At 35.4% G+C, this 12346-nt stretch overlaps 1 protein-coding gene across 4 annotated transcripts in view; it reads left to right on the top strand.

Annotated features, from left to right (window-relative positions):
* The window catches only part of SPAST (spastin), a 50877-nt gene that overhangs the window by 23054 nt on the left and 15477 nt on the right, over nt 1-12346 (top strand). For 2 of the 4 annotated variants that reach the window (XM_068970597.1, XM_068970589.1), the window contains exons 4-9: nt 345-440; nt 3301-3488; nt 4516-4649; nt 4908-5001; nt 10292-10366; nt 11327-11398. In XM_068970597.1, coding sequence (XP_068826698.1) covers nt 345-440; nt 3301-3488; nt 4516-4649; nt 4908-5001; nt 10292-10366; nt 11327-11398 — 659 coding nt within the window. The remainder of the gene's footprint in view (nt 1-344; nt 441-3300; nt 3489-4515; nt 4650-4907; nt 5002-10291; nt 10367-11326; nt 11399-12346) is intronic. The other 2 variants (XM_068970614.1, XM_068970605.1) reach the window with 1 other exon arrangement.

The following is a 12346-nucleotide window of genomic DNA, read 5'->3' as shown; positions in this document are numbered from 1 at the left end:
TCTAACTGTATCCTGTTCTCCCTGTACAATGATTTGGATGTATTGGATATCCAGGAAATGTTTACTGGTGATAGTAGTGTTATAGAATTGCCTCAGGTTACCAAACCTGAATAATGCATATTTTGAATATAGTCATTCACTTGTTTATTTTTGTTGCTATTTTAATGTCTGAGTTTTTGCTAATTAGTTATGTTGTTAAAGATAATTTTATATAAATGCAAAATCCTTCGCTATATAACTTTTTAACACCTTGAATCATTTTTAATTTTCACATAAACATTTTTTATTATGTTGTTTTCTGTTTGTTTATTTTTTTCTTTTTTACATCCCCCTCTGTTGCATAGAGAAGCTGCAACCAAGTTTGCAATTTTCCAAGTCACAAACGGACGTCTATAATGACAGTACTAACTTGACATGCCGTAATGGACACCTCCCGTCAGGTGGGTTTAGGTTAACTAACATGTCAAATAGTAAAGCTTGCATGCAAAGTAGAGTCCTGCTTAACCCGATAACGTTGATTTGATTTTACAGTGATAGATTTGATTGGTTTTTGTTCACACAGGGCTGTGTAGAAAATACAGCATCCTTATTGTTCATGATATGTAAACATGTAACAAATAGGTGTAGCCATTCTCAGCATGTTATATTTTCATATTTTACAACCTCCAAGTTTTGAGATGATAAAATGTGAAGGTTCATTTTCCTAAACTATTAAGATGTTCTTTTGTTTCTATTTGATTTTGAGCTTTGGTGTTTTTTCCTATCAGTACCTGTACCAGGTTTTTATAAAGCAGTGTTTTTTGAGACAGTAATTTTAATTTTTTGATCATATATCAGTTTTTAGTGCATACACATTTTACTTATACAATGAGTGAGTATTTAGTCATAACCGCTGTTGGAAAAGTTTGAAGCTGAGTTCACACAGTGAGGAGAAACATTAGAATACTGTTATTCACTATGGGTTAAATTTGTTTCCCATAAGCTTTGAACATCACATAAGCTCCTACAGAAAATTAGATGTTTTTTTGTCTTGTTTTGTTTGGGTGGAAGGAATCTTCATTTCGTAGGTTCCCTGACATCATGTTTAGTTTTATTGGTAACTTTTTCAGAATTAGTTTTGTGTCCAGTACTTAAATTTTATTGAAGTAAATATTACTTTGTTCAAATTGTAACAGAAAACTTGTAGTATAGACCATAAAAAAACTGCTCTCTTTACTCATATGTAATAAAAAAAAAGTTTAAAGATTTCTTGTATTTTAAATTTTTATTTAAATCAATTATATATAACTGATTTACATTGTTATATTAGGTCCAGGTGTACAGCATAGTGATTCAATTATACATATATCCTCTCTTTTTTAGATCCTTTTTCCATATAGGCCATTACAGAGTATTGAATAGAGTTCACGATGCTGTACATTAAGTTCTTATTAGTTATCTACTTTATACGTAGCAGCATGTGTATGCCAATCCCAATCTCTATTTGTCCCTCCCCGCCCTTACCCCCTGGTGATGATGTTTGTTTTCTACATCTGTAACTCAATTTCCATTTTTCCTCCCCTCAAGTTGTCTGATTTTTTTTTCTTGCTCTCTAGCTTCACATTACAGGTTCTTGCTCTTTGTGCTTTTTAACTAAAAGACCTGCTTTAAAATTTCTTTTAATGAAGTTTTGTAGATTGTAAACTCTCAGCGTAGTGTCTGAAAACACCCTCGTCCTTACTTGTCTGGTCACCGGAATATAGAATAGATGAGAATTAACATTGTTTTTTCCTTCAGCATTTTGAGCCCTCTCAGTTGCCTGCTGACCTTTGTTATTTTTATGAGAAGTCTGCTATCATCCTCACAGTTCCTTATAAAAATTTTTATCCATTTATAATCTTAGGACTGTATATTTTCTGTTTGTAGAAATTCTTCTCCAGTCTCTTTTTTCCCGTTTGAAGTGGGTGATAAATACTTACCACCCTAGACGGATCTTGCTTTTATTCACACTTTGACTTTTAATTGTTGTCATTCTCTTTTTCTGGATTGATTTCCTGGTTTTTTCTATAGGGTCTTTATCCTTTAGTTCCTTAAACAAATGGTGCAGAACATTGCATTTATTTATTGGAAAAGAACCCTTGTTTATTTTACTGTACTTAAAAAATTTTTTTTATTTTTTTCACCACACCATGTGGCATATGGGATCTTAGTTTCCCAATCAAGGATTAAACCCATGCCCCCTACACTGGAAGCAAGTTCCCTTCTTTGGAGTTTCCTTAAGCTACATTAAGGGATATTATGACAGAGCAACGATAAGGCTTTTGTCTTTAAGCTAGTCTTTTCTCTAGGCCTCTCTAATTTGCTGACTGATTTAACAATGAACATTGCTATTAATAAACTTTGATGTTTGTTATATAGTATATGAAAATATTTAGAAGCAGTGAGATTTGAACATTTAAAGTGTATAATTTATGTAGAAGAGCAGAGTACGTAGGTCATGTGACCTTTTAGACTTATTAGAAAATATCTTATACTTGTTCATTTATCTGTGCATGCATGCGTGCCCAGTCATGTCTGACCCTTTGCCACCCTTGGACTGTAGCTTGCTAGGGTCCTTTGACCATAGGATTCTCTAGGCAGGAATACTGAATGAGTAGTCTTCCTGACCCAGGGATCGAACCCACATCTCCTGTGTCTCCTTGCATTGGCAGGTGGATTCTTTACCACTGAGCCACCTGGTAACATAGATATAGCACAAAATACTTGGCATATTAATCACATCTTTATACTCTTTAAATTAAAATTGCCTTTTAAAACTCTTCTGGTGGCACGGATTGGATTTTCACACTGTTTTATAGTCTGAAAAATTTAGAATGATGTGCTATTTGTCCCCCCCCCCCACCCCCATACAGCCTACCCCTAGTGCCTTTACTACATTTTGTTTCTTTAATTTTTGGCAGCTTTTAAATAAAACAAAACAAAAAAGAAAAAAATTTTGGCAGCTCTATTTTCTTGGTACCTTTTTTGTATCCTCCTCCTGCCCCCACAAATAGTTATTTCTTTTTATGACAAATACGTGTTTCTTAAAAGAAAATTACACACCAGGAAAAGGGAAAGGCTAAACACTCATAATCTTGTCCACACCCAGTAACAATCGTTAAGAATACTTTAGTATATATTCTGACTGAAGTCTTATTTTGAGATACTGCTGAAATAAAAATAATATTATTAGCTTTCAAATTTGTACTGGTCCTTATATTAACTTTTATAATGTTTAGCCACAGTTTTCTGACCATGATGACTTTATTTTTTCCTTGATAGAAAGTGGAGCTGTTCCAAAAAGAAAAGATCCGTTAACACATGCTAGTAATTCACTGCCTCGTTCAAAAACAGTTATGAAAACTGGACCCACAGGTCTTTCAGGCCACCATAGAGCACCTAGTTGCAGTGGTTTATCCATGGTTTCTGGCGTGAGACAAGGACCTGGTTCTGCAGCTGCCACTCATAAGGTATTTTGAGACAGTAACTTCAGTTGCTCTGCTGTTGCAAACAAAATTTTGAACATGACAATGCTTACTGAAATTTATTATAAGTACTTTGTAATACCTTAAGAGAATTGATAAGTTTCCACAAAGTTGAATGATTTCTTTTCCTTTTTTTGAATTTAGATTTATAAAAATCTAAGTAGGAACTTCCCTGGTGGTCCAGTGGCTAAAACTCTGCACTGCCAAGCCTGGGGACTTAGGTTCAATCCCTGGTTAGGGATCTAGATCCTGCATGCTGCAGCTAAAAGAAACTACATGCTGCAGTGAAAACCCAGTACTGCCAAATAGTAAATAAATACAATTTTTTTTAATAAAAAGAATAAAAAATAAAATCTAAGTAGCAGAGGCAACTTGCTACTAAAAAGCAAATCTTTTTTTTTTTTCTCTATTATCTTTGAAGGAAATCTTGCTAACTAGGTGTTTTTAACAGTAAGTTTCTTTATCCAGTGTGTTTCATATATTCTTTATCCAGTCTGTTTCTAATTTTATTTTATTTCTTTATTTGGCTATGCCATGAAGTGTGGCTTACCATTATCACTTCCCAAACCAGGAACTGAACCCAGGCCTTCAGCAGTGAAAGCAGGGAGTTCCAAGCACTAGGCCACCAGGAAATTCCCTATAGGTCATTTTAAATTCGTTCTTTGTATAATTGTGTAAATGTACATAAATGTTTTGTAACATTAAACATACATACAGTTTTGTTACAATTCTAACAAGGATCAAAATTATGTGAATGTGTTGTCATAGAGCCTTTTTATTTCATAGTAAGTAAATCTCTCTGGATAAAATCTTCTATAAACCCACTTCATGCCAAATGTAGTTCTATAGAGAATGCCATTTTATCTTAGAGTAAGTATACAGTTTGGGGATTTTTATATCTATTTTTTGCTACTTTTATTCTTTTAATTCTGTGAACATTAAAGTTAACTCACATGTGAAAATTGCAGACATTATGTTGTGTTTTCACATCAAAATTTTGTGTCCTTCCAAGAGTACACCAAAAACAAATAGAACAAATAAACCTTCTACCCCTACAACTGCTGCTCGTAAAAAGAAAGACTTGAAGAATTTTAGGAATGTGGACAGCAACCTTGCTAACCTTATAATGAATGAAATTGTGGACAAGTAAGTATTGTCATCTAAAGCATTTTATGGAGTTTAAACATTTTTTATTGGCAAAATATATCATTAGTAAAATGGATAATAAATACCTTGTCTAATTTACATATTTAATTTTTATGATGGTTTTCAATTACTGTAAATGAGAAAGCCATTGCTTTACTAATTTAACTATATATGGCTACATTACATAGAGCTTAGACTTAATATTATAATAACTGAAGAATATTTATGTGTGTAGTTAACTGAAATTCTGTTTCTTAGCGGAACAGCTGTTAAATTTGATGATATAGCTGGTCAAGAGCTGGCAAAACAAGCATTGCAAGAAATTGTTATTCTTCCTTCTCTGAGACCTGAGGTAAGGACTTTATATTGTCATTTTCTTATAATATCATCCATTACTGAATCCATAGTATCAGTAAATAAATGAGCTACACTAGAATGATTAATTCATTTAACAGTAGGTTTGATTTTTTTTTTTTTTAAGGAAAAATCATTAGCAGTTGATGTTGACTGTATTGGAGAGGAGATTGACTATAATGGTAACTAATTCCCAATCCGTTTGTAATTAAGTTTATAGGAAAAATAGGTAACAGGCAATAATTTTATATTAAGGTAAGAGAGATTTAAAATTAAAAGACAGAAATCATACTGGAGAAAAGAGAAATTAAGATAAAGTTATTTAGAAGAATTATTTCGAAGATACTAAGTGATCAAAGTAAATGAAGAGCTGATAAGTGATGAGTAGGAGCCTAACCTTCCATCCCATAATTTTTTAACTCACTGAAGAAGTTAGGTAATCTTGCAATTGATAATAAATATTTAATTTTCCATATTTGGTATTGTTTTCGGTTTTCACAATTCACAGATTTCATATTTGATGCTATTCTGAAAAAATTGCAAAAAATAAACCTGAGGATCCAGTCTGGGTCAGCTGTTTCTCTTCCTTCTGAGCTTTCAAGTCTTTGTGGACTCGTTTACAAAATCTAGTGAACATAGATGTTATATGGCATGTTATTGTGAATACACTCTTAAACGAACGTGTAAAGGTTGTGTGGCCCTATTTTTCTGTAGTCTTTGTCATTTTCATACTGTTTGTAACTCGTGAGTACCAACTATACTGACATTTATTATTTGTTGATTGTATTTTCTTTTACCTCTTGCTCATTCTAAGAAGCAGTGTGCAGGAAATCACTGGTTTAATATACTAATTGAATATTCTTAATAATAAAATAATAAAGGTGGAAAGCATTTGTCTTTATAGTAGCCAAATTTGTCCCTTGTACCACCTCAGGCCACACTTTGAGGAAACCTGTGATGGTTTGTATTTTGGGCTAACGTTTCCCCCTGGGGCTATATATAAGCGTAGTAAATGCACCAGACTGAGTATTGACCAAAAAAATGCCTGTTGAAAGGATTCATGCAACCATAGACCTGAACAGGATTTTAGCAGTCATTTAGTCCATTTGTTGCCAAAGAAACTAGTCCTAAGACCTAAATTTCTTTCTCTACATTTTAGTTAAGTGATAGATCAGTCTCAAGTATGGCCTTTATTATAAATGATGTGCTTCTTAGGGTACAAAAATATATCTAAAATTGTAAAGGTAGTAAGGAAATATCTGGACTGTGTTAGAAGTCATTCAGCTTCTGCTCTATGCATAACTTTAAGGAGCACATCTAAAATGGAGAGTAAGGTCAAACAGCATATGAATTTACATTTAGGAATATTTCCATGGTAGGGCCATACTGTTTGAAAAAACTGGAATTTCAAAGTTGAATAACCTAGGCTTGGGTGGGTCGGAAGCCTTAGTAAATGTACTAAATTGGAGCTTAAGGAGGAATGGCATCTGAGGTAGAGCCAGATCTCAGGATTTGGACCATTTGTCTATCTCTGCATCTGCCAATTTGAACATTTTTATAATTCCTGTTAAGATTCCCAAAAAAGAGAATATGATTACCCTAGCTCATCTTTTCACAGTAGACTGTAAAATGGGTCATCGGTCAGAGCTTATTTCATAAAGCACCTTTATTGTGCAACAGGTCAGCTTTATTCTTAATTCTCCACAGTGGAGAGCTTGTATGGATCACAATGGGGACATTGTTAGGCTAGATTGGAAAGCTGGGTATGACAGGCATCAGGATGAATTTCATTCATTTTTTTTTTACAGTGCTAGAATTTTTATTTCATCTTAAAAACACGGAATCCTAATTTTTTTGTGCAGTCACTCAGTCATGTCTGACTCTTTTCGATGCCATGGACTACAGCACGCCAGGCTTCCCTGTCCTTTATCACCTTCCAGAGTTTGTTCAAACTTATATCCGTTGAGTTGGTGATGCTGTCCAACCATCTCGTCCTCTGTCCCCTACTCTCCCTGTCTTCAATCTTTCCCAGCATCAGGGTCTTTTCCAATGAGTCAGTTCTTCACATCTGGTGGCCAAAGTGCTGGAGCTTCAGCATCAGTCCTTCCCATGAATATTTAGGACTGATTTCCTTTAGGATGAACTGGTTTGATCTGCTTGCAGTCCAAGGGACCCTCAAGAGTCTTCTCCAACAAAACAGTTCAAAAACATCAATTTTTTGGTGCTCAGCCTTATTTATGGTCCAGCTCTCACATCCGTATACTGGAAAAACCATAGCTTTGACTATACAGACTATTGTTGGCAAAGTAGTGTCTCTGCTTTTTAATATACTGTCTAGGTTTGTCATAGCATTTCTTCCAAGAAGCAAGTGTCTTTTAATTTCATGGCTGTAGTCACCATCTACAGTGATTTTGGAGCCCAAGAAAATAAAGTCTGTTACTGTTTCCATTGTTTCCCCATCTATTTGCCATGAAGTGATGGGACCCGATGCCATGATCTTAGTTTTTGAATGTTGAGTTTGAAGCCAGCTTTTTCACTGTCCTCTTCCACCTTCATCAAGAGGCTCTCCAGTTCTTCTTCTCTTTCTGCTGTTAGGGTGGTGTCTTCTGCGTATCTGAGGTTATTGATATTTCTCCCAGCAATCTTGATTTTGACTTGTGCTTCACCTAGCCCGGCATTTTGTATGATGTACTCTGCATGTAAGTTAAATAAGCAGGGTGACAGTATACAGCCTTGACGTACTCCTTCCCCAATTTTGAACCAGTCCATTGTTCATTCCAGTTCTAACTGTTGCTTCTTGACCTGCATACAGATTTCTCAGGAGGTAGGTTAAGGTGGTTTGGTATTCCCATCTCAGTAAGAATCTTCCATAATTTTTTGTGATCCACACAGTCAAAGGTTTTAGCATAGTCAGTGAAGCAGAAGTAGATGTTTTTCTGGAATAGCCTAGCTTTTTCTATGATCTAATGGATGCTGGCCATTAGATCTCTGGTTCCTCTCCATTTTCTAAATCCAGCCTATATATCTGGAAGATCTCAGTTCACGTACTGTTGAAACCTAGCTTGAAGGATTTTTGAGTGTTACCTTGCTATCATATGAAGTGAGTGCAATAGTGCAGTACTTTGAACATTCTTTGGCATTGCCCTTTGGAATTGGAATGAACACTGACCTTTTCCAGTCCTGTGGCCACTGCTGAATTTTCCATATTTGCTGGCCTATTGAATGCAGCACTTTAACAGCATAATCTTTTAGGATTTGAAATAACTCAACTGGAATTCTATCACCTCAACTAACTTTGTTCTTAGTGATGCTTCCTAAGGTCCACTTGACTCACGATGTAACTACATTCAGATAAATATATCTTTCCTTTTCTTCTTTTCCTTTCACCTCTTTTCTCAGCTAGTTGTAAGACCTTCTCAACAATAATAATTAAGTTACTGAACACTAAAAGTGGCTTGAATGAGATAAATAATATTAAAAACACATTCTTGAGTTAATTTATTCTCAGAATTACTTAAAGCAAATACTTTCACCTTTGTTCATTCAAGATGGTTTTCAGTAGTTAAATGTATAAGCAAACTATGGTATATCCATAATAATGAAATATTATTCAGCACTAAAAAGAAATGAGCTATCAAGCCATGAAAATACATAGAGGAACATTAAGTACATATTGCTAAGTCAAAGAAGATAATCTTAAAAGTCTTATACTGTATGATTTCAACTAGAATAACTATGGAAACAGTAAAAAGATCAGTGGTTGCCAGGCATTCATGGGTAGGACAGGAAGGTTAAATAGATGGTGGAGAAGGCAGTTTTTAGGGTAGTGAAACTGTTCTGCATGAAACTAATGGTAAATATTTGACACAAATAGTGGACCTTAATGTAAACTATGAACTTATGTTAATAATAATGTGTCAGTATTCATCAGCTGTATTAAATGTACCATACCAATGCAAGATGTTAATAATAGGGGAGATGGGGGAGGTGAGGAGTTACATGGAAACTCTGTTCTTTCCATTAAATTTTCTGTAAACCTGAACCCACTCAAATAAAATTTTGTGTCTAAGTTGATTATCAGTTACTTCATATGGTTCAACTTAAAATACATACGCTTTCACTGTTGAGTAAAATGTTATCAGTTGAATGCCGTGCCTGGTGTCCTTGAGTTTGGCAGCTGTGGTTTGATGTCTCTAGAGAAGGAAACCTCTGCCTCCTTTTTTTTTTTTTTTGACTCTTTTTTTTTTTTCTCCAATAAAAATTATATATATATATATTTTTTTAATTTTAAAATCTTTAATTTCTGCCTCCTTTTGTTATGGAAGAGCAGTACATGCTGCATGCTCTTGGTCAGGGCAGGAGCGTGGTTTCCGTTGTTCCTCACACAGACTTTCAATCAGTCCCCCTGTTTTTGGCCAACTGCCTCACTAGTGCTTTCTCCCATACCTGATTCCTCCAATTCCAGAGCTTTTCCAGGGTTTTTTGTTCATGTCAGCTTGCTCCTGGTATCTAGGTATCCCTTCACAAGCAGGCGCTTGGTTTTAGCTCCCTCAACTCCATTAAATAATTTACCACACTTTATCAATTCACCATCTACAAAAATTTGTGTCCTCTGTTGTTTCCTTTTGTATTTTTTTGTTTTGTATTGAAGATTTCTTTTTTTTATTCATTTACTGTTATTTTGGTGAGATTTCTAAAAGTGGAGAAACATTCTTTGTTCAAGATGTCTTATTTAATAAGCCTGCTTTCAGTTTTTTCAGTGTACTTTTAAAATGTTTTTAATTTTTATTTTGGCTGTACTGGGTCTTCACTGCTGCACAAGGGGGCTTTCTGTAGTTGCAGTGAGCGGGGACTACTTTCTAGCTGTGCACGGGCATTGCAGTGTGGTGGCTTCTCTTATTGTGGAGCATGGGCCCTAGGGCACACAGGGTTCAGCGGTTGCAGCTTGCAGGCTCAGTAGTTGTGGTTCACGGGCAGTTGGCTCACAGCCTGTGGTGTCTTCCCAGGCCTAGGTCTGAACCTGCGTCCCCTGCATTGACAGGCGATTCTTAACCACCGGACCACCAGGGAAGCTCAGTTGCTTTCAATTTGATCAATAAGAATTTGGGTTTATTTCACTTTGTTTTCTTCTGTTTGGGGTAATTATAGTAACTTATTGATTATATGTTCTGTTTAGAGCTCTGGGCAGCTCTCTTTTGGAGGATGCTACTGATAACAAATAATACTCAAAATGTCTGGAAAAAGTGTCTCCAGAATCACAGTTGTGAACTAAAGTATGTATTTTTAAGTTGTTCACAGGGCTTAGGGCTCCTGCCAGAGGATTGTTACTCTTTGGTCCACCTGGAAATGGGAAAACAATGCTGGTAAGAATTCCTTTTAACTTGGCAAGTTCTGTTGAGATATTAAGGGTATATTGTGAATAAAAGAAACATTTCATTGTCAGAGTCTGTCGTTTATGATTTGCCTTTTGTTGTTATATACTTTCTCCCTCCCCCTCCCTCCCCTCCCCTCCCCCCACACTGCACACCTTATGGGATCTTAGTTTTCAGATCAGGGATTGAATCCAGGGTCATGGCAGTGAAAGCACTGAGTACTAACCACTGGACCACCGGGGAACTCCCAGGTTTTAAGCTAGTTTTTAATGATGAAGATAGGTGAAAAACCATGTATGTTATCTCCAGTATTAGTTTGATGCTGGGAACAGTATAATTTTCATTGTTTTCCCAAGTTAAATATTAAAATTTTGCCCTAGAAGAGCTTACCTTACTATATTGAGTATCTTCCTAATCTCTGTTTTTGTTTTTGTTTTACTATTTTAGCAAGTTTATTTAAATAAAATAATCAGCCTGATAACAGATTTCTCCCTTTCTTTTTTTCTAATTGAGGCATAACTGACATACAGCAGATTGTTTTTTTCCATATCGTTTTGCCAGAAGTTTTTTGCTAGGATCTGAATACCTCTTTTCCTGAATGACTCTGCTACAGGGAAAACTAAATAGAGAAAGAGTAACTTTTTCCTTCAGCTGTTTCTCTTTCTCTAACCAGTTATCTTCTATAGCTGGGAAGAGAATAACACACCCTTTTTTTTTTTTTCCAACCTGTCCCTTTGACATCTCTCTTAGAGAGAAAGAGAGTGAGAAGAAGTACAGCTCCTCCTGCACCTTTTTCTCATTGCTGAGAAGGAAGTACATTGATTGCTATTTGTTGGAAATTGTGTCATACCTTATGTTTTTAGGAAATGTTTTATAGAAATTAAGTTGATCACATGTAGTTATCTTTTTAAAGCAATTGAACTAATATATTTACCCTTCTGATTTTTAAAGGCTAAAGCGGTAGCTGCAGAATCTAATGCAACCTTCTTTAATATAAGTGCTGCAAGTTTAACTTCAAAATATGTGAGTGTTCTTTTTCCAGTATTGTCATGCTTTAAGTTACTGTCTAAATGTTACTGTGTTAAGAATAAATGGCAATAACATTACACAGAGATGTTTTTCTATGGGTTTTATATCTATTACTTACATATTATTTAAATATTTTTTTACTCTTCAAAGTAGAAAGTTATGTACATTTGTTAGGCTCATTTAAAAGTGAAATTTTTCTGTGAGATTTGTTAGGGTTGTGTATTAAAGTAGCACAGACTAGCTGGCTTGAACAATAGAAATTTGGAGGCTAGAAGTACAAGATCAGTTACTGGCAGATGTCTCAGTTTTGTAAAGTAATTAAAAGTAACTATACAGTGATACTTTTCCCGGTTAAGTTTTGCTTCCTGTGTGAAATTTTACAAGTAAAACTGTTGTTACAGAAGGCTACCTATAGCCTACAACAGAGAACACTGTCAGGTAGGGATGCCAACCTAACTTACATACAGAACTGGCCTTAAGAAAGTATCACTTGAGGTTTTACTTCTTTTATAAAGTGGTTTTTTTTTAAAATGTATTTGCTTATTTTTGGCTAGGCTGGGTCTTCATTTCCGCATGCAGGCTTTCTCTAGTTGTGGCGAGCAGGGACTACTCTCCTGTTGCGATGCACAGGCTTCTTATTGTGGTGGCTTCTCTTGTTGCGGAGCACAGGCTCAGGAGTTGTGTCCCTCAGGCTTAGTTGTTCCCGCAGCATGTGGAATCTTCCTAGATCAGGGTTTGAACCCAGGTTCCCTGCATTCACAGGGGGACTCAACCACTGGATCACCAGGGAAATCTTACAGGGTTGATGTCATAAGAGGTCATCTCTTGCGGTTCCTTCTGGCTCTGAGAATACTTGTTTTGCAGATTCTAAATCTGAGGCTTTTCCTTTTTAATTTAATTTTCAATAAAAAGAATAGATGCCACCTAGAGTACAAAGTAGAA

Source organism: Capricornis sumatraensis, chromosome 1 (assembly GCF_032405125.1).
Source record: "Capricornis sumatraensis isolate serow.1 chromosome 1, serow.2, whole genome shotgun sequence".
Classification (NCBI taxonomy): Eukaryota; Metazoa; Chordata; class Mammalia; order Artiodactyla; family Bovidae; genus Capricornis; species Capricornis sumatraensis.
The sequence above is the reverse complement of the archived record's forward strand: the minus strand, read 5'-3'. Positions and strand labels throughout refer to the sequence as shown.